Source organism: Scomber scombrus, chromosome 7 (genome assembly GCF_963691925.1).
Source record: "Scomber scombrus chromosome 7, fScoSco1.1, whole genome shotgun sequence".
NCBI classification, from domain to species: domain Eukaryota; kingdom Metazoa; phylum Chordata; class Actinopteri; order Scombriformes; family Scombridae; genus Scomber; species Scomber scombrus.
In genome coordinates, this window is record NC_084976.1 from 20850521 (window position 1) to 20874497 (window position 23977).

General features: G+C 36.3%; 2 protein-coding genes and 1 long non-coding RNA gene across 3 annotated transcripts in view; 1 reads left to right on the forward strand and 2 right to left on the reverse strand.

Moving 5' to 3' along the window:
* LOC133984147 (uncharacterized) overlaps positions 1–763 on the reverse strand; it is a 29101-nt gene extending 28338 nt beyond the window's left edge. Inside the window, exon 1 of the long non-coding RNA XR_009925398.1 lies at positions 738–763. This is a non-coding gene — a long non-coding RNA (uncharacterized LOC133984147). The remainder of the gene's footprint in view (positions 1–737) is intronic.
* Positions 1–23977, forward strand: part of LOC133984144 (carcinoembryonic antigen-related cell adhesion molecule 5-like) — a 150759-nt gene that overhangs the window by 42303 nt on the left and 84479 nt on the right. The window lies entirely within an intron of this gene.
* Positions 1381–23069, reverse strand: LOC133984146 (carcinoembryonic antigen-related cell adhesion molecule 5-like). Its single transcript, XM_062423427.1, is given in 9 exon segments — positions 1381–1726; positions 1978–2256; positions 5037–5303; positions 6624–6679; positions 6681–6900; positions 18625–18888; positions 19610–19891; positions 21000–21329; positions 22960–23069. Coding segments are annotated over 9 exon segments (2073 nt in total). The 5' UTR covers positions 23006–23069; the 3' UTR covers positions 1381–1397.

Consider the following 23977-nt stretch of genomic DNA (forward strand, 5'->3'; position numbering starts at 1 on the left):
TAAATCAAAGTATTATATTTTATTTATAAATTTGACTGCATGGTGGCGCTATATGAAAAGTTAAGGGATCAGCAACTTGGGGGGCATTAGTTTGTCCCGATTTTATGGCACTGGTTGAGACATTTTACTCAAAACCACAAATATGAAACTCATGTTGGTTGTAGTGGAAAAAGTCAGGATGTCATCAAAGTCAACAGGATTCACATTCTGTGGAACATGAATTTAAAAATTCAAAGTTTAGTAGCAATAACTGTTGAGATGTTTCAGTGTGGACCAAAGCAGTGGACCAACTGATCAGCTGACACTCCCACCCATAAAAACTATAAAGGTGTCTTCTTGATGCTGGTGATGATTTTTAAATTATCTGAAAGACAAAATTAAGACATTAATTAAGACAAAGAGTTGCTGTTTTGATCGACTTTTTATATAATCTCTATAATTTCTACTGAATAAAAAACATGATGCCAGTTAAGATGTCTTTTTTCACTGAATCAGTATAATGAGATCAAAACTTACTGTACCATCAAAAGGAAAGAAGACCCTTTATTTTGTGTTCTCATATGTCGCTGAACAGTTCTCATACACATTTAACTCTTTCTCTATGAAAAAACAGATTTTTGTTACATATGATTATAATTATATTAATTTTTACTGTATTATTTATCATGTGTATGTTGCTACAGTACTGTGATAGTCTGAGTTTAGTAAACATTAAATTAGATCAGATGAATACCAACCTGTGTTTTGTGGTTTGTTGTCGGTTCTAAACATAGAAATAAAACATTGTTAGGTTGAATTATTGGTTTTAAAACATATTTCTAAACAGTAACAACAGCAACTCAATATAAGCTTCATGATAAGATTGTATTTTGAATTTCAGGTAATGCAGCTATGAAAATAGTGCAGTGGATTTTCAGTATGTTGTAATGTTCGATTAGATTAGTGCTGAGTTAGAATTAAGATAAAATCACTTTTACCACTCATAAGGGAAATACATTTATATCAATAGATGAAAAAAATAATTTTGATGACTATTTTTCACTTACTTTTTGTTATAAATGTAAAACCCTCCACCCAAAGCTCCTCCAACAACCAGCAAACATGCAATTACTATTCCAGCGATGGCACCAGCTGAAAGACCTCCAGCTTTCTCTGAGAACGTATGAAATGAAACAAAAGAAAAAGTATTATCACTTCAATTTTCAAATTTTAGCCACACAAACTAATCTGAAGAGGGTTTATATCATGGAAAAATAGTAAATGTACATTAAAATGGATAAAATGGTTACATAGATTATAGGATCAAACACAAAGCTTTCACCTGACGGAATAAAACCTGTTGTATAGTTTAGGGGATGTGGATCGGAGGTACAGCAGGTCGTCAGCTAACTGGAAGATCAGCGCTTCAGTCCCTGGAACCTCGATATCACCATGTATACAGCTTCTTGCAACAACTTACCCAGTACATTTATAGCTGAAAGCTGAGATGTTTGATATCTCAGAGTTTTGCTGTTAAAGGCCTGACAGCTGTAGTTCCCACTCTGATTCATCTGAATATTCATCAGTGTGAGTTCTGGTCCAGTATCAGACAGCAGGTCTCCATTCAGAAACCACTGAAACTGAGCAGAAGGTCTGGAGTCAGCTGAACAAGACAGTCTGATGGTTGACCCTATTGCATGGTGTTCTTGAGATGGAGATAACTTCAAAATAATGTTTTCTGGGCCATCTGGGTGGCATATGGAGAGTGGAAAACAAATATCATATTATCAAAAAATAAAGTTAGTGTCAGCGTAGATCAGCTTTTATAGCTTTAAATATCAGTCAGCAACAAAGTGCAATACAGGTGATGAAATGTCATTAATGCCAGTCTGTGATTGGTTCATATTCAATATAATAAATCAACCTGTGTCTTTGAAAATCTGTTGCACTAACAATTATTTAAGGATAAGAAGTTGTACATGCAGGTTAGTAACTCACAGCTGATAGAAAGATTTGTTGGATCACTGGTGCCATCACTGACAGGATTGGACACATGACACCTGAATGGTCCATGATCATAGCGGGTCACATTGGTTATGTTAAGAGTGGAGTTTCCATCAGTGAGTTGAACTCTCTCACTGGATGTAACCTCAGAGCTGCCATTCATCCAGAGGAAAGAAAGGAAAGAGCCGAATGAGGAGCAGGACAGACTGACAGAGCTGCTGAACTCCACCAAGTCCATGCTGCTGGCAGTTACCTTTACAGTGAAGACTGGCACTGTGGGTTAAAAAAAACAAAACATGTTTATATTTGCATTTATATTATATTAGAGGCTGGGAAATGACTCCCATTGTAAATATACCATGTTGACTATTCACAGTTTATTATATTTAACTTCAAGTGACAAAAATATGAATTTGTGATTTGACTTATACTTTGGTTTTAAGACTTGATTACCTAACTTTTGATGTAGTAACATCCTGGAGCAACTTAACAAATAAGACAGAGGACAGCGTACTTGTTGGTTATTGGGCAGCTATGTTTAAAAAGCAATGAACAGAATACAATGAGCTGTTTATATCCCAACTTGTTATTTGGTCATGATAACATGAGAATTTTCTTGCTATGACAGACTTGATCTTGCCATGAAAGCTGGGTGCTAAACATGTATGTTCACCACCATTGACTATCTATCATGTGTATTTCTGTATTGAACTGTGTTGACGTCAGGCTTCAGGGGTCATGCAAGAAAAAAAATCTGTCAGCATCTGTGTGGTGAAGTGAAACCCTAGTATTGTTCATTTCTCAGACATTATGCTGCTCCTGTAACACAGGACACTTTGTATTTATTCATGTAACACTGTTACATTAGATCACTCTGTAATATACAGAGTGTAAAATTGGAGTACTGTATATACAGTGCCAAACATCGACTATCACAAGCAGATGATTGAATCCAATAATTTGTTTTGTTATTTGTTTTATCTATATCACTGTGTATATAGCTTCTCATGGAAACTCACCCAGTACAGTCATAGCTGAAGGCTGAGATGTTTGATATCTCAGAGTTTTGCTGTTAAAGGCCTGACAGCTGTAGTTCCCACTCTGACTCATTTGAATGTTCGACAGTGTGAGTTCTGGTCCAGTATCAGACAGCAGGTCTCCATTCAGAAACCACTGAAACTGAGCAGAAGGTCTGGAGACAGCTGAGCAGGACAGTTTGATAGTTGACCCTATTGCATGGTGTTTTTGTGATGGGGATAACTTCAAAATGATGTTCTCAGGGCCAACTGGGCAGCATACGAAGAGTAAAAATCAAACATCATCAAAAGGTAAAGTTAGTGTCAGCTTAGCTCATTCCGATGGCTTTTAATAGCTTCATATGTCAGTTAGCTAGTATAGAACAATATAGGTAATACACATGTAAGCAAATGCGTATTTAGTTATATTCAGTAATATAAATCAATCTGCCTCTTTGAAGCTTTGTTTCATTAGCATGCATTTAATGCAAACATAAGAAGTTGTGTATGCAGGTAAGTAACTCACAGCTGATGGAGATTTCTACTGGATCGCTGGTGCCATCACTGAAAAAATTGGACACATGACACCTGAATGGTCCCTGATCATAGCGGGTCACACTGATAATAGTGACAGTACGGCCTCCATCAGTGAACTGAACTCTCTCACTGGCTGTAACCTCAGAGCTGCCGTTCATCCAGAGGAAAGAAGGAGAAAAGCCAAACGAGGAGCAGGACAGACTGACAGACCTTGTAAACTCAACCAAGTTTGTGCTGTTGGCAGTTATCTTCACATTGGAGACACGCTATGTGGGTGAAAAACACTTTGGATTCATTCTTGCCACAATGAGAATGTGGCAAGAATTGGATTTTTAACAAAGGTTAATGATACAACAATGAGCATTCATGACTAGATTTTCATGGTTTGTATTAACCTCTGTGGCAATTAAAACAGAAGTGAATCATTTAATTTTGCTTAACATTCAGTTATAGTGTGATACTTATTATACACTAGACATACACAAACTGTACTCAACACAGAAGTGAAAACATTTCAAGTAACTTTTACACTAAACTGTGGAAAAATGTGTGTTCATCTCTGACTGGTATCAGTGCCATAATAGAAACACCTGTATCTACTTAAATATTTTGTTCCCTCTCTTCTCCTACTTGTTTAATATTAAAACACAACAACCATTCAATCAGATAATATATATATACTGCAAGTAATAAATACTCTCCAGTCCACTATCAGAGCTGTTGAACTGAGACTTGACTTGTAATTTTTTTCAGTGAGACTTGACTGGTTGAGACTTGATTGTCTTAAGTTTGAAAAGTAAAATCAGCATATATGACTAGTTCCTCTGTTCCTCACACTCTGAATGTTTAACTTTTATATTCTGGTAGAAACTGCTCCCATGGCCTTCTGTACAACACTATCCTTAATGCTTGCAGAAGTGAAATGCTTAACCAGTGTTGGTGGACCATACAGTTAATTTTGCATAATTGACCATGCCCTCATTCTTGATGAAAATGTTAGTCTGAATGATCATTTCCGTATTATTTACTGATTGTGATTAGCTTGACAACCATTGTAAATTTGTGTACCAGTAACTAACATTTGTGAGATGCACCTATTTTTTTTGCTTTTGACCACGTCAGACAAAAGGCATTTGTTACCACCTTAAACATATTTTATTCTCAGAGTTCCTTGTTACCTCTGTAAGAGTATGTTTTGCAAGATCTATATCTGAATAACAACATTCTAGTGTGGGACCGTATGTACAGGTGTTATTAGTGTTTCATTTTAGGTCATTACAGTGGTCTGCATCAAAGGAACAAAACAAAAAAACACTTTTTAACTTCTCATTTGTTTACAAAAGAAAGCAACAGTTGAGACAGACTTGAACTTGAAAGGACAGTAAAACATCTGTGTCATATTATCACAGAGAAATGTGTATTAATGGTACGTTAACACAATGATAACAGCAGGTGTTACAGACACAAATAAACGTACACAAACATTTTACTCAAACTTACCCAGTACAGTTATAGCTGAAGGCTGAGATGTTTGATATCTCAGAGTTTTGCTGTTAAAGGCCTGACAGCTGTAGTTCCCACTCTGACTCATCTGAATATTGATCAGTGTGAGTTCTGGTCCAGTATCAGACAGCTGGTCTCCATTCAGAAACCACTGAAACTGAGCAGAAGGTCTGGAGACAGCTGAGCAGGACAGTCTGATAGTTGACCCTTCCACATAGTGGTCTTCAGATGGAGATAACTTTAAAATGATGTTTTCTGGGCCATCTGAATCAGAGGAGCAGAAACAACTAATTTATAATCAAATAAACATTATATTAGTATCATAAGAAATAATTGAGTCAAACATCTTGACACAGTGTGAGGCCTCATAATTGATTAATATGCAAAACTGCCTCACTATACACCAAGTCACAGAAACAATAGAAAACCCAGAACTATTTAATGCAACAGAACAGCTCTGTGACAAAAATGAGAAATATTTGAATTACACTAACTGTATAATGTTTTAAATACACAGTGCTGTAAGTTGTGGTTGTGTTGCACCAGATATCATTATGTTGAAAGCTGCTTTTAAAATATTAGAAACACCAGAATATTAAAAACATTATTGAAAGTAAACATTGTGAACATTGTAAATTTAGCAAAGTGCTGCAGGACTGTTATATTGGATTTTTAAAAAAAAACCTCATACAGCCATTCAATGTAGGGGTGTTCAGTTAAAATGTCTCCACGATTTGCCTATACAGAGAGATGATTAATATCTTCTTACAGTTTACATTGTATCTGACATGGTAAGAGCCTCATACTGCATTTCCAGTTTGGTGGTGAAACCTGCACCAGTTTTAATGTCCTGGTAGGAAGCTCACCTGCTGCACATCATGTTTATCTGACAGTTTGGCTGCAGTGAAACACCATCATGTAACGCGTTACTGTAATCACATTACATTTATCTATAAAGCAGTAATGTAACGTATTACTGTGTCTACATAATAATCACATTACAGTTACTAAACAAACAAATATGGCGTTACTTGCGTTACATAAATTATTATTTATAAATTGGCCAGATTTTAAAAAAAATCAAAGGTGATTTTCATGCACGCTGCCTGACCTCTGACCCCTCAAACTAACACAAAGCTAATAGAGAAACAATTACAGACCCGCAGTAATGCTCAGGCTGAGTGTATGCTGACCCCAACCAAGCAGCCTAAGCCTCGTTAACCCCCGTTTTTCAGAAACAAACTCAGCAAAGTAATATTAATAGTGACATGCAGCAAAGGACCTCCAGCAGGGATTCAAACCGGGGTGTGGCTGTGTATGAGGCATGCTCTCTAACCACTTGACAAACTGCGCACCAGCTTCTATATTATGTTGAGGCAGTTATTATTTATACAACATGGTGTTATGATGGCCAAGACTCATTATTTTATTTGCTGTTATCATGATATGATTTTTTTTGTCATATTGCTCACCCCTAACTCAGTGTTTGATCAGTTTAGCCTGCATAATGCATTGTTCAAAACAGCCAAGAGCATCATAAGAAGTCATTAAGATGAAGCAGCACCTTGTAAGTTAGTAACTCACAGTTGATGGAAAGATTTACTGGATCACTGGTGACAGGACCACTGACAGCATTGGACACAGCTGTATGGTCCCTGATCATAGCGGATCACATTGATGATAGTGAGAGTACGGCCTCCATCAGTGAGCTGAACTCTCTCACTGGCTGTAACCTCAGAGCTGCCGTTCATCCAGAGGAAAGAAGGAGAGGATCCAGAAGAAGAGCAGGATAGACTTACAGAGCTGTTGAACTCCACCAAGTCTGTGCTGCTGGCAGTTACCTTTACATTGGAGACACGCTCTGTGGGTGAAAAACAAAATGCTACAATAAACACTTCATAGAGAAAGTCAGTTTAACTTTCTGTTTATCATTGTGTCACTAAGTCACTGATTCATCTCTGTGGTAATTTCTTAGGTTGTACATTATGGTGATGGCTCATTAGAAACTTTTAATATAATTAAGTATCACAACATTTAGTCTTAAAACTACCAAATTACTGTAGAGTTGAATCAACTCGACTCTGACACAGTCTCAACAAAAGCTAAATTTAATTAGCATGTAACATAAGAATTTATTGAATGAAGAATGTATAAGATAAACTGCTTTCTTGTATATCAGACAAACTAACAATACAGCAAATGTGCAAATAAGTCATTCATATCTCAGGCATGAAGCCAATATTCACCTAATTTAACTAGCAGTGGAAAACTGTCCCTACATTTTCTCACAGATAACATGAATAATGTAATGTAATCATATGATGTCAAGTACACGGTCGCCCATGAAGTTTGAATAATTTAGTTTTCAGACACATTCCTCTTTTTATTCCCTATTTATAAACATTAGTAATCACCTTTGACCAGGTGCAATGAGATTGATCAATACAATTTTGAGAATATTTACACTTTATACTTTATATATCAAGAATAAATCACATTGTCACAATTATTTCATGAGAAGAAGTCAAAAATATTGTATTCCAACTTTATGGGCGACCATGTATGTTACATTATTGCTCTTAAAGTAAATTATTTTGTGATTTATGTTCTACATCCAACATTTAAAACTATTGCTCATGTGAAACATCTGCTCACCAAATATCTTCAGTTTAGTATATCCTGTTATCTGTTCTCCTTCTGCTGATATAATAATAACTCTGTACACTCCACTGTCATTAAGAGTCAGATCCATGAGTTTCAGAGATCCAGTAGATCTGTCGAGGATGATCCTGCCTTCATACTCTGGTTCAGTGATGTTTGAAGAAGTGAAGGAGGTTATTATAGGTCTTTCTATACTGTTTAAAACAAAAGTCCAGCCCACTAACACAAATGGTGTTTCTGGTGGAGTCACTGTTGTGGTGAACATCACTTCCCCTCCAACAGCTGCAGTCAGTTCATCTGGCAACACACCACTTCCTTTGGTTAAACCTGGAGGAGACAGTTACATGTTAGAGAAGAGTTGAAATCAGTGCACTGCAAAATGAGAGACTGGGACAATTTACTTTATTTACAAATAGACTACTCTTCAAATAAACAAGTCTTCCGGTTTGCTCACCGGAATTATAAATTAAAATACATGAATAAAAACAAGAATAAAATCTCATTAAATGTTGAGTTATAATTTCGTCACTATCACACCACCTGCTGTGACACTGTGTTGGTCAGACTTTGTAGACACCCATGTGGTCGCTAGTCTGTCTGTCATGTGTTGTCTGTGAATACAAAGACGAAGGCAAGTGACGTACTTCATGTAACCAAAACTCTTGTTTTTTGTCAATGAAATGTTTAAAAAATAAAAGGTGTGTGAGTGGGAGGGGGCAGCGGGACGGAGGGTTTTCCTTATGGGAGCGCATGATGTCACTCGGGATTCCCCCGGTCGTCCCCCCGGTATTCCTCTCAAAAATGACAGCTGATCAAAAAGCGATTATGATGCGCAAAACATGAGATATCAGTGGAGTTATAAGATACACGGGAATTATAAATGAATCTATAAAATAAGCACGTCCAGTGCAAACACACACAGATCATTTGTTGTATAACGATCTCAAATCACGTGTTAAGTAACCTCATCGGCCTGTCACCAATATTACTGCTCTTCTAAATCTCTTCTCATCTCAGAATATTAGCAGAAAAATAATAAAGACAAGGTGGCTGTTGAATTGCGTGGCCGAGCAAAACGTTGTATTCCTACAAATTTGTGTGAAAACTACTTAGTAATAAGTGATAAACTAGACATCATATACATATTCACTGAACAGAGATTGTGAAAACAAAATGCATAATTCTCGCTAGAAATGTCATCAAAACACATTTTAATGCAGAAACTATCTTAAAATATTACAATTTAGACTGAGAATAAAATGAATGGCAGCCATTTTATTTGTTTTCGCAGACAAAAAATGTAATGTTACGTGACGTGAACGCAGTCCTATATAGGGCAGAAAAAAAGTAGCCATCTCACAATGTATGAGCTCAAATTGTGCGGTGGCTACGTTTTGAACTGTGGACCAACGTAGCTGTGATACGTTTTGCTGTGAGACTGGGTTGAATATGTATTTTCTGAAAACAGAAAAACAAGCCAATTAGCCTCATTATGTTTAGGTGATTGTCAGAAATCATAGCTGAAGCTGCTGACATGTTTATCGAGGAGTTTATACTGTAGAGGGGAATTTAGCTTATGCCCTTTGATAAAAGTATTAGACCACAACAAGGCAATTAAATATTAACAGATTGACCCAGTTAGTGAATGGTAACCAGTACAGTGGTACGAAGTTATTTGTGTTAGTAGCCTAGTAGCTGCGACTTTTAGTTGGTTTTATAAACTCCTTGGACAAAAAGTGAAGACTAATGCAACTTTTCTGAAAGTGACAACATGTATTTTAACCAGAAATAGAGGAATACTTTAAACTCTTATAAATTTAAGATTCACAAAGACAATATAAAGTAAAGGTAATATATCCATTGTTTTTGTGAGATGTGGACAGCTGAGAAAAGTTTAACAATGTAGCTCTCACTGCCTGTACAAATATTGAAATTTTACAACTCATGTCTCAGTGTCAGTGTAGAAAACCATCAGTGCTACGTATTGTGTTGCCAACTATGTGCAAAGTGAGATAAACCCACTGAGGCAGTCATGACAAATGTTGAAGAGCATTGCCCTCTTGTGTTTGTACTGACAGTCTAGAAGTGATAGTACAGTGTAACTGCAAATCCTCCATGCTGAGTACTTCATTTTACAACATCTGCACTGATCCACATTTGTAGCTAGATTTTGACCATTGTGTTATTGTCTGCCTTTTCTTCTTTATTTTTATACTCAGTCTAGTTAGTTTATTATGTTTAGTGTAATCTTAACCCTTCATAATGAAATCTGACAGAATGACCTTGCAGCCCAGAGGATGGACTTATATACTTTAAATGTTTCATCAAGATATTTATACTTCATGCAAAAAACATTTCTTTCTCAAACAACATTATTTTTTATGCTATCTGCTCCCAAAATTAGTAGTAAAAAAATTAGAAAGTAATGTGCAATTTATGTAAGCAAAACACTGTGAAAAAGGGACGACTTCATGTAAAAAAGAAAAAAGAAAAAAAAGAAAAGAAAAGAAAAGAAAACCTTCCCTCTCTCATGACTCATGGCATCTTATTTGATCAAATCTCAAACCTTTCTTTGTATCATCACCTTAACCAAACAGTGCTCTAAAAGCAAGCCTGTCTGTAAAGTACTGTAGATGAAATCAGACAATGTAAAACTTTAATTAATTAACATCAACACTGTGAGCATTTCATCATCAGTAAAATGAAAACTAAATTCTAGTATAATATTTTTTTTAAATTGAGACAATATGTGTAAAAATGTCTTTGGTTGTATAAAGTTTTCAAAAACAGGTGAAAAACATTTAGTATGTTCTGTATCAAGTGATAAGAGCTCACCTGAGATGACTGCCAGCAGGATGAAATGTGTCACAGCTGTTTCCATTTTATCTGAAGTATCTTCAAGTATGACCAAAAAGAGAAATTTGTGAGAGAGGAAAGATTTTGTGTCAAACTCCTTAACTTTCCCTCAGCTGGTTTCAGTGTGACAGTGTGGATCTCAGTATATGAAGGCTAATAAGGAAGTAATGTGTTATCAAAGCTGTCCTATCACATGTCCTCTAAATTATTCCTGCATCATTGTGCTGTTAATCATTGATAAAATGGACTAAGTGGAACTGAAAAGCAAACCAATTTTAGTTATTCGCTGTATCAGAATTCAGCCTTTATAAAGTCAGAGAGCAGCAGCACAATGTTTTGACTCTAAACATGCAGTGATTTACTCAGAGTGATCTTACAATGGCTGCTGCTTCACTCTGTATTCGGACCAGACGTGCTAGCTTTTGATCCCTACACACATCCATGACCCTTAGATACTCTAACCCAGTTGTCTAGTTATCACAATTTGGCCCTTCTCAAAGTCACTCAGATCCTCACACTGGCTCATTGTTCCTGCTTCCAACAAACCAACTTCAAGAACTGAGTTTTACTTTACTAGTTTAATGTTTTGGATGATCGGAGTATGAACATAGTTAACAGACATTTTACAGCCTGTGTTTCTGGTGAGGATAACTTTAATCATCATTTCTAATATATTTCCTTTCCTGAGGAGAGGAACACAAGTTATGTCTATCCTGAGAAACGTATAATTCATGGTGAATTCACTCTTTTTGGTCCTCTTCTGATGTTTTCTGACCTTCTGTCTTCCGTGTTTGTGCAACAATGGAAACAATCTCCCTGTGCAATAAATTAAACACGTCATCGAGGTTCGACATGCTTGATTATTACCTCCATTTACACTTCTCTACTGTGGATCTCCAAACTTACATAACTACTAATAAAACACAACTGTTTGTTCTGGATGCCAGAAATTCTGCTAATTATTCACTATTTATTATTCTGGGTTTCTTTATCCAATCATTGATAGTATTTTGACCATACAGTAAATAACAGTTACTCCTGTGAGATTAATCAGTTTTCATGTGCTGTAAATGTTTTAGGAACTAAAAGTAAAATGAGAATGCTTTCAAACATAATAATTTATCAATTAACTTCATAAAAGTTCAGTAAACAGAAGAAACTTAAATGTCACACATTAACTTGAAAGTACTTCCATGCTGAGTGCTGTGTGTATTCATACCTTTGTTGTTCAGTGTTACCAACACATGTACTCACCTCTGCTTTAATTTAGCAACAAGAAGAAGACTGGAAAGTTAAATCAAACAACTGATTTCCAAATGATATGGACATTTTTTCTCATTCCTGTAATGAATAGCACCAAGCAGAGTTAAATCTAACAGGACGACATCCTGCTCAGTAAAAACTAATACTACTTTGATCTGTGTCCCTTTATCCAACAGACCAACCAACACAACCACAGTTACACCACAGGAGGGCAACATACTGCAGATTGTTACCTTTCAGTTGTCTTCTGGAGGCACTAGGTCATGGAAAGCCAATCCTAAAGTATAATATCAATAACTTAATAATGTTTCTTTTCTTTTTTTCTTTCTTCTTTTTTTATAATTGTTTTTTTATTGAGTGAATAGAGATCAATTACAGTCACCACCACATCATAGCATACATTCGTCATTTTCCCAAAATGAAATAGCAAAGCCCAGTCTGAGTCATCATTGGTTACTTATCTACATAATCATACATGCTCCATCACAACATCCTCATCATAAGCAATATTTGTTCCCAATCCACCCCAAAACCCAAGGCCACCCTCCACCCATCTCTTCTTCCCAACCCTCAACCCCCCCCCCCCCCCCACACACACACACACACACACACACACAGACTAACGTGGAATTAAATTACAATGAAACAACAAGCAACAACTTTTTTAATGTTTCTATTATACTTTACTTTAAATCTCCCTATTAACCATATATAAGCATTGTACACTATACACATTTAATAAATGGCTAAACATGCCTTATAAATGCAGTTATACAGAGACATTTTAAGTGTTGATTAATGTTATAACTGTGTGTTATGATATTGTTATTAATTACTTGTTAACAGCTAATATTTCTCATCAAGCTCACTAAGGTCATGTTTGTTGATCACTGGTTCAGTTACTCTGTTTTATTTTTAATCTCACTGTGTTTTTTTATTTTAGACATCCTGTTCCCAGTGTGTTTCCCACTGTCAGTCCCACCCTAAAATGTCCTCATCTGTGTCTTGTTGGACCTGATTGTGTCTGTACATATACCCTGTCTAACCCTCCTAGTGTTGCCATTTAATCGTAATACTTGTTGTTTCCTTGTTCCAGCTGCTCTCCTAGAGTTTGTAAGTCTCTGTGGTTTTTGACTCTGCTTTGGATTTTAACTCTGACTCTTCCCCTTTGGATTTATTAGCCTGTATGTTTGCCCCTGTGTGTACCGAGCCATGTTTGCTTCTCCCACCCTGGAATTGTTTGCCTTGACCGACTGTTTAACTGTGTACCGAACCTTGGATTGGAAAATAAATGCTGTGTTATTCTTACTCTACCTGTCCTGTGTTGTCGTGCATTTGGGTCCAAGCTCAGTGTTTAAATCAGGCATTACACCAGCCTCCAGTTATGGGTCCCCAAAGGAGTTATGTAACAAATACATTTATGTTTTACTGTGTTTTAAGCCCTTTGTTCGTATACTACTTATGAAGGCTAAAGGATTTTATCTTATTTAGAGTTAAAATAAAATATTTGATATTATAGTTTTTCAGTATTTTTGTTGCTCATAAATTAATAAAAGTCAAACATTAATTCAAGCATGCATTTGTAGGACATACATACAGCTTTATTAAACTCAACATCAAAGCTTTGCAGTGAAAAGTTGAAGATGAAGTGTAGGGAATGAAGGTACAGTAGGTGAACTTCTGCTACATGTTATGGGCAGACTGTGTTTTTAGCAGCGCTAAAGAGTAAGAACCACACCAACATCTAACCAGATAGAAGTGACATTTGCAGGTATGTTAAGCTGCTTTTTAATGTGCTGCAGCTGATTAGATGTCTAGTCTGCAAACTGATGTGATCAGTGCACGTTTGTTTGGTCCAATACTTGTCTCATGGTTTTGAGTTAGATAAGGAGGAGACTACCTGATTTGTTATGACCCATGTGGGTTAATCATTGTTCAACACTGATTGAACTGAAAGATGGAGAAAAAAATTAATGACCTGTGTGTCTGAATTCCCTGAACTGTTTAATAACAAATTGATCCACAGACAAAACATATATTGCTTGTTGGAAAACAAACTATCAAACAAACAGACACAAAAATAAACAAAACCAGTTTGAATCTATATACAGTACTGTAGTGATCTATTGCTAGCAACATCAGCATTGTAGCTTGTAGGTTTCCATAAAAGTCAGTCCATCAGCTAATCACCTTGTTCTTTCACTGTAATGTGAATCTACAGCTAGCAGTTCTGTAGACTCAGTGCTGCTTTGAGCTAAATAACTTACATCATATACATGTTTACATATTTACAAAGACAATGCTGACATGTTGATTTACAGCAGCAGATATAATGTTTGCCACAGCTTGTTCACAAGCTAAACTAACTGCACAGCTGAGGCTGCTGCAGGTATTTTACCATAAATCAAAGTATTTTATTTATTTTCTGTATGAAAAGTTAAGGGATCAACAAACTGGGGGACACAAGTGTGGTGATTTCATGGAAATAGTTGAGACATTTTACTCAAAACCACAAACATGAAACTCATGTTGGTTATAGAGGAAAAAGTCAGGTTGTCATCAAAGTCAACATGATTCATCTTCTGTGGAACATCAATGTCTTTACAAAATTTAGTGGCAATAACTATTGAGATGTTTCAGTGTGGACCAAAGCGGTGAACCAACTGATCAGCTGACACTGCCACCTATAATAAAACAATAAAGGTGTCTTCTTGATGCTGCTGATGATTCTACAATTATCTGCAAGACAAAATCAAGACATTCACTAAGACAAAGAGTTGCTGTTTTGATTTACTTTTTATATAATCTCTATAATTTCTACTGAATAAAAAACATGCTCTGCCAGTTAAGATGTCTTTTTTCACTGAATCAGAATAATGAGATCAAAACTTACTGTACCATCAAAAGGAAAGAAGATCATAGAGTTTATTTTGTGTTCTCATACATGGCTAAGTTATTCTCATACACATGTAAGTCTTGTTCTGTGGAAAAATAGAGTTTTGTTACGTTGTGATTATATTCACTTCTAATGTATTCTTTATTTTGTCTATGTTGCTACAGTATTGTGGTAGTATGAGTTTAGTAAACATTAAATTAGATCAGATGAATACCAACCTGTGTTTTGTGGTTTGTTGTTGTTTCTAAACATAGAAATAAAACATTGTTAGGTTAAATTATTGGTTTTAAAATTTCTAAACAGTAACCACAGCAACTCAATATAAGCTTCTTGATAAGATTGTATTTTGAATTTCAGGTAATGCAGCTATGAAAATAGTGCAGTGGATTTTCAGTATGTTGTAATGTTCGATTATTAGAATTAAGTCACTTTTACCACTCACAAGGGAAATACATTTCTATCAATACATGAAAAAAAAAATTTGATGACTATTTTTCACTTACTTTTTGTTATAAATGTAAAACCCTCCACCCAAAGCTCCTCCAACAACCAGCAAACATGCAATTACTATTCCAGCGATGGCACCAGCTGAAACACCTCCAGCTTTCTCTGGGAACGTATGAAATGAAAAAAAAAAGAAGTATTATCACTTCACCTTGAAGTTTGAACACAAACTCAGCTGAAAAGAGTTCATATCATGGCAAATGGCAAGATTACATAGATTACAGGATCAAACACAAAGCATTGACCTTCATGAAATCTATCGAATGCATTGTGCTTCTTATCTCAGCCTTCTGTAACAAATCTATCACTTGTTGGTACAGAAGAGATCAACAACTGTGGGAAGCTTGCTAGTCTTGACATGATTATTATGAGAAGTATAGGCAGAAGAAGGTAGTTTAGTCTTGGGGTGGCTGTGGATCAGGTAGAGCGGGTACTATCACCAACAAAATCTGCAATTAACAAAATGTGCATACCTGTTACAGACAATTGATGTGCTGCATATAATGTTCTCCCAGTTATTACATTCAGTGCTCGACAGGTGTAGCTGCCACTGTCAGACAGTTCACTCATGTTTTTAGTGAACACATCAGAATTGTTTAATATATTTTCCCCATTCAGTATCCAGGTGTAACTGGCAGATGGTGTAGACGCAGCAGAGCAGGTTAATGTTAAGGTCTGTTTCACGTTTATCTCTCTTGGTCCTGTGATTTGAACATTTTCTGGTCCATCTGAAAACAAACACATGGAAAGTTCTTAAACCAGCACAAATGGAAATGGAAATGGACTGTACTTATATAGCGCCTTTCTAGTCTTTACCACTCAAACTTTACATTACAACTCATTGACCCATTCACACACATTCATACACTGATGGCAGGGGCTACCATGCAGAGTGCCAACCTGCACATCAGGAGGAAGTTAACCATTCATTCTCAATCATACACCGTTGGCGCAGCAACGGGACTAATTTGGGGTTAAGTGTCTTGCCCAAGGACACATCAACATGTAGACTGGAGGAGCCGGGAATCGAACCACCAATCTTCCAATTGGAGGACGACCGCTCTACCTCCTGAATGACAGCCACCCGCAAATAATGTGTTTTTACACAGTAGACCAATTGGGGGAAAAAAAGAACTAGAAAACCTGCTTAATAATTGCCTTGAAAATCATGTGTTATTGGTCTATATATACTGCACTGTGTGTTACTTACAGTTAACAATCATGCTGTATTTAGCTTCATCATTGCTGACGGGGTTGCTGATTTTACACAAATATTCTCCACTGTCTGTTTTCTTCAGAGAGAGAAAAGACAACACTCTGTTTGGGTTGTAAAGTATCATGTTGTCAGTCTGAGTCAATGGTGAGCCGTCCTTCATCCACTCTCTGGTAAAGATGGAGCCAGCACCATCACAGGTCAGGTTGACAGAGTTCCCCTCAATCAGCTGTGTTGAAGGTATGATTGAAGTATCAGATACTCTCTCTGTTGATGAAAGAAGAGTCATTTAATTTTATGTGAACAACATGACGTATCAGACAGATGGAAGAGACATGTAATTTTCCTTCTATTAGGTTGAAACTTGTTATTTCTGATTTGCCTGAACAAATCTTCTAAATTAACTCAGTAATAATCTTAGTTATGAAAGTAATGAGAGTTTAACATTCTTATTATTTAGACAGCCAGCACCATCACAGGTTAGATTGACTGACCTCCCCTCCATCATCTGGTTTGTTCATGTGATATAAAAAACAGAAATTCTCTATGTGGGGTAAAATATAAAAAATGTTGTTTGAAAATAAAAGTAACAAAAGAGTTGACTGAGATCATTTAACATTTACAGTTTTGAACAACCCGATGTCATATATATTAATACTGGGAAACGTCATACTGCCAAGTTCATAAAATGTTTTGCTTGTTGTTTGTTCACCCTTTGAATTTTGACGGGTTGTTGTTGTTTTTATTTTATTGAAGATGTTTTGAATAAAGGCTTTCTAACTTAATCCAAAGGTATTTTTGTTCCTCCTCTGAACATGAGCTCCTGAAGTTTGTATTTCAATCCAAAAGTAACAAAAGGGTTGACTGAAGTCATTTAACATTTACACTTTTGAACATCCCAATGTCACACATTAACACTGGAAAATGTCCTTGTTATGGACAAATTGACTTCACTACACTAAATAATGTAACATTCTGTTACATTAGATCACTCTGTAATATACAGTGTATTCTTGCCATATCATCATTAAAAGACATTAAAATAATACTTTACATTGTTCAAGCGGCTTGTCTTTATTGTTTTTGTCATAAATTAACCATCCAAAGCCTCTATATTTCCCAAAAAAACCCCTCTGTTTACATGAAATGGTTCAGTCCTGTATCCAAACCAGGAGCACTTGTTAACAGTGAATTAGGAGTTAGTGCAGCATGGACATAAAGTCTCAACAGCTTCATAAAATACAATCAGGGTTCCAAAAACAAACAACAACAAAAAACAAGTGAGAGTGTGACAATACATCACACAACTTTATATAAAAAGGTGGCTCTAATCTTTGAGTGGAGGAAATAAACCTGTTAGCTGAGCTTAGTGCATTGTGAAAAAGGCTAATGTTACTTTTTTTTCTCCTAACATTAGTTATTGTTAATATCTTTAAATATCTTCACTCGTCTTTCAGCTGATGTTTAATCAATGCAGGTAAACCTTTAGAAAGGTATTCATACTTATTCAGTTCTCCCTGCTCCTGGTGCCAGGACCAACAGATGTATGTTCAGACTCAGCAGCCCTGTCCCCCCAAAATAATGAACCAGTCCTACTCCAAACTGAAGAAGGTGAGCAGCATTGTGTTGAATGACATGTAATTTGGCAGAACTGAAAGGGGATGTTATTTTAATTAATTAATTATTAATTAATTAATTAATTATTTAGGTTTTATTCATTTTATGTTATTCATTAATTATAAAATCATTTTACCATTAAGATTACATTTAGATTGTAAAAGACAGTGTAAAGCTCATTACTTTTAGAGGGTATCAGTCTTACATCAAATAGTGAATTCTACTGTATGCAGTACGTTGAAAGTATGTCAGTAAATATTGTAGAGTTAATATTTGACTACAAGAAAGTTGCAAGCCTACAAAGGAAAAGTTATTTAAAGTTTTGAATGGGCCAGTTGGGTTCTGGAGGTTTGGTTACAGTAATTGCACATGGTTGGCGTGGACTGTGCCTGGTGTTGGGGCCCAATTTGACATCTTTTCATGGGGCCCAAAATCCCTGGTGGCCCCTGTTGGAGAGTGAATGCTGATTCAAGCACTGTATATACAGTGTCAAACTTCCACTATCACAAGCAGATGAGTGAATCCAATCATTGTTATCTATATCACTGTGTATACAGCTTCCTACAGCAACTTACCCAGTACAGTTATAGCTGAAGGCTGAGATGTTTGATATCTCAGAGTTTTGTTGTTAAAGGCCTGACAGCTGTAGTTCCCACTCTGACTCATCTGAATATTCAGTGTGAGTTCTGGTCCAGTATCAGACAGCAGGTCTCCATTCAGAAACCACTGAAACTGAGCAGAAGGTCTGGAGACAGCTGAGCAAGACAGGCTGATGTTTGACCCTATTGCATGGTGTTCTTGAGGTGGAGATAACTTCAAAATAATGTTTTCTGGGCCAACTGAAAGTGGGGAACAGAAACAGACAATTTATAATCAACTAAATATTATGTTAATGTCATGAGAAATAACTGAGTCAAACAACTTGACACAGTGTGAGGCCTGATTAATATGTAAAACTGTCAGAGCCTTTTCAGTTGCCGCTCCCACTCTCTGGAGTGAGGTCAGTACAGTCACAGAGGGACTTGGGGAGTGATCATGACTGTATTGACCTCATCAAATTCAAATCTCCCCTTTAGACTCCCCTTTTCAAATCTGCTTTTAATGTTTGATTGTTTTGATGTTTTTCTTTTATTTGTTTTGTTTTTCTATTTTGTTTCTTTTTCTCTGCATTGCTTTTATCGATTGTGTTTTCATTTATTCTGTATGGTTGTATATTGTTTTAATTATCTTTGATTCTGTAAAGTGTCTGAGTATTTTTAAAAGCATTCTATAAATAAAATGTATTATTATTACTATTGAAAGTAAACATTGTGCACATTGCAAATTTCACAAAGGGCTGCAGGTCTGTTACATTGGATTTAATTTCCTCATACAGTCACTCGGTATCTACAGTGATCAATTTAGCCTGTATAATGCATCATTCAAAACAGCAAGGGCATCATAAGAAGTCAATAAGACAAGGCCACACTTTGATAAGATGTGGCACAAATATAATCAAGCTAACATTTTGTATGCAGATACTGTTAAATAAAATACGAGTTCGTAACTCAAGTAACTCACAGCTGATGGAAAGTTTTCCTTGATTACTGGTGACAGGACCACTGACAGGATTGGACACTCTGCAGCTGTATGGTCCCTGGTCATGGCGGGTCACACTGATGATAGTGAGAGTGGAGTTTCCATCAGTGAACTGAACTCTCTCACTGGCTGTAACCTCAGAGCTGCCGTTCATCCAGAGGAAAGAAGGAGAGGAACCAGAAGAAGAGCAGGACAGACTGACAGAGCTGTTGAACTCCACCAAGTCTGTGCTGTTGGCAGTTACCTTTACATTGGAGACTGGCTCTGTGGGTGAAAAACAAAATGCTACAGTAAACACCGCATAGGGAAATTCATTTTAACTTCCTGTTGACATTGTGTCACTAAGTCACTGATTCAACTCTGATTCAACACTACAACATATGGTCTTAAAACTAATTAATTACTGTAGAGTTGAATCAACTCGGCTCTGACACAGTCTCAACAAAAGATACATTTAATTGGCACATAACGTAAGAATTTATTGAATAGCAGTTGATTGCATTCAACTACATGAATTCATAAAATAAACAGCTTTCTTGTATATCAGGCATGTCAGAAAAACTAACAATACTACACCTTTGCATTTGTCACTAATGGCGCTTTTCCACTACACAGTTCCCGCACGACTCGACTCGACTCGGCTCGTCTCGACTCAGTTTTGTTTTGCACTTCCACTAGGGATAGTACCTGGTACCTGGTACTTTTTAGTACCTGCTATGGTGAGGTTCCAAGCGAGCCGAGCCGATACTAAATGTGACGTCAACAGACTGCCGGCCACTGATTGGTCAGAAGAGTTGTCGCTGGAAGAGTCACGAGCCTTCCCACACAAGAATCAAACCCAGAATTTTTAAATACCGGCAACAGCGTTACAGCCATACAGCTCAATTTTCTTGCTTTGTGTGTGACAAACAGCCACATACAGCAGCAAGTACACCATCGCCTCCATGTCCTCCATTGTTTATGTGTTTTGTGTCGCGTATAAAACAAAGTCACAGCAGTTTCGCGGAGCCGTGCTATGACGAACCCGCCCACGTTGAGTAGGTACTTTTTTGTAATGGAAAAGGTCGTTCCTGGAACCGTACCGTACAGTCGAAGCAAGCCGAGGCGAGGCGAGGCGAGGCGAGTAGTGCTAGAACTGTATAGTGGAAAAGCGCCATAAGTTATTTATATCTCAGGTATGAAGCGGATATTCTCCTAATTTCACTAGCAGTGGAAAACTGTCCCCAAAATGTTCACAGATAACATGAATCATGTAATGTATGTCTTATTATGTCAATTATGTTGCATTATTGCTCTTAAAGTTAAATTATTTGGGGATTTATGTTCTACATTCAAGATTTAAAACTATTGCTCATGTGAAACATCTGCTCACCAAATATCTTCAGTTTGGTGAATCCTGTCATCTGGTGTCCTCCATCTGGTGTAATACTAACTCTGTACTCTCCATTGTCATTAAGAGTCAGATCCATGAGCTTCAGAGATCCAGTAGATCTGTCGAAGATGATCCTGCCTTCATACTCTGGTTCAATGTTGTCTGTAGAAGTGGAGGTTACTATAGGTCTTTCTATATTGTTTAAAAATAAAATCCAGCCCACTAACAGAAATGGTGTTTCTGGTGGAGTCACTGTTGTGGTGAACATCACTTCCTCTCCAACAGCTGCAGTCAGTTCATCTGGCAAAACACCAGCTCCTTTGGTTAAACCTGGAGGAGACAGTTACATGTTAGAGAAGGACTGAGATCAGTGCACTGCAAAACGAGAGACTGGGACAATTTCCTTCATCATAATAAATGTATCTGTCTTAAAGTCCCCCATACAGTCAAATCATGTTTTTGTTTTTGTCTTTTTTTTTTGGACATTGATTGAATTGTGTGCACAGTTTCATACCAGAAAGTGGTTCTTATCTATTTCTCTGCAATCACCAAACATCTTTAGTTTAACAAGTGTACTGACAAACATAATTTGTGACATTTGGAGATAACTGTAGCTAACTGTAGTAGAAACTTAAAGCGCCCAGTGTACATAGAGTACACTGATGCTGGAGTTTACAGTGAATACATTTGCATATTCATATTTATAGTTTAATAATTTAACTGAACTTTTCCTTGTTGAAAAAACATGTCAGACACAAATTCAAAGTAAATAAAGTATTTGTAAATCTCTAAAATTAAGACTGTTCTTTAGTTGTGGTTGTATAAGATTTGTGTATCTTTTCAAGTCAGTAAACTTAACATAATTGTTTGGTATAAATGTCTATTTTCTGAAAACAGAAACATGTCAGTTAGCCTCATAATGTTTAGGTGATTGTCAGAAATCATAGCTGAAGCTGCTGACATGTTTACAGAGCAGTTTATACTGTAATGTCCTCTTCATTTTATTTTAATGAGGGGAATTTAGTTTGTTCCCTTTGATAGAAGTATTAGACCACAACAAGGCAATTAAAACTTCACAAATTGACACAGTTAGTGAACGGTAACCGACCTTGTAGCAGTGACTTTTAGCTGGTTTTATCAACACCTCAGACATAAAGTGAGCATTGCCCTCTAGTGTTTGTGTCGGCAGTCTAGAAGTGATAGTACTTAGTTTATTAGGTTTAGTTTATTTGTTGATTACTATAGATAATAATACACAGAGCCCTAATCCTAACCCTTCATAATGAAATCCAATAGAACAACCTCACAGCCTTTTGTGAGTTTTTTGTGTTCCTTTTTATATTTTGTTTTCATTTATTTTCAAATGTGAATGCATATGTTGGTGTTTCTGGTATATTTATATTTTGGATATTTTGTTAACCTATGGGATGGACTTATATAATTTATATATTTATACTTATCTGGGACCTTCATGCAAAAAATGTTTCTTTTTCAAACAACAACATCATTTGTTATGTTGTCTGCTCCCAAAAGTAAGATAATATTACTTTGATGGCATTTGATAATGACAGTAATGTGCAATTCATGTAAACAAAACACTGTGAAAAAGGGATGTCTTAATGTAAAAAAAGAAAAAAAGAAAACCCTCCATCACTCCTGACTCATGGCATCTAATTTGTTCGAATCTGAAACCTTTCTTTGTATCATCACCCTAACTAAACAGTGCTCTAAAATCAAACCTGTCTGTAAAGTACTGTAAATGTAATCAGACAATGTAAAACCTTAATATTAACATCAACACTGAGCATTTCATCATCAGTACAATGAATAATATATTCAAGTATAATAAAACTAATTTTAAAAAGAGGAAATATGTGTAAAATGTCTTTGGTTGTATAAAGTTTTCAAAAACTGGTGGAAAATCTTTTTGTATGTTTTGTATCAAGTGATAAGAGCTCACCTGAGATGACTGCCAGGAGGATGAAATGAGTCACAGCTGTTTCCATTTTACCTGAAGTATCTTCAAGTATGGCAAAAAAGAGAAACTTGTGAAAGAGGAAAGATTTTGTGTCAAACTCCTTAACTTTCCTTAGGCTGGTTTCAGTGGCACAATGTGGATCTCAGTATATGAAGGCTAATAAGGAAGTAATGGGTTATTGCAGCTGTCCTATCACCCTTCCTCTCAAAGTTTACCTGCATCATTGTGCTGTTAATCATTGATAAAGTGGACTAAGTGGAACTGAAAAGCAATACAATTTCAGGTATTTGTTGTATCAAAATTCAGCTTTTATTAAGTCAAAAACCAGCAACACAATGTTTTGACTTGTCTAAACATGCAGTGGTTTACTCGGAGTAGTCTTACAATGGCTGCTGCTTCACTCTGTATTCGACCAGACGTGCTAGCTTTTGATCCCTACACTCATCCATGACCCTGTCACAGGTGCATCAGTTGTCCTTCCTTGGACCACTTTTGGTTGGTACTGACCACTGCATACCAGGAAAACCACAATACCTGTCATTTTGGAGATACTCTAACCCAGTTGTCTAGCCATCACAATTTGGCCCTTCTCAAAGTCGCTAAGGTCCTTACATTGGCCCATTTTTCCTGCTTCCAACACACCAACTTCAAGTTAAACTTTGAGTGTTGACAGGTGCCATTTTAAGAAGATAATCAATGGTATTCACTTTTCCTAGTTTTAATGTTTTGGCTGATCGGTGTATGAACATAGTTAACAGACATTTTACAACCTGTATTTCTGCTGATGATAACTTTCATCATCATTTCTAAAATATTCCTCTTTTTGAACCTGTTCTGATGTTTTCTGACCTACTGTCTTCAGTGTTTGCACAACAATGTAAACAATCTTCCTGTGCAATAAATTAAACATTGAAGTTCAACATGCTTAATTATTACCTCCATTAACACTTCTGTGTAAGAGCTTCAAGAGTGTGAGTAATGTCAACAATTATAATTTATC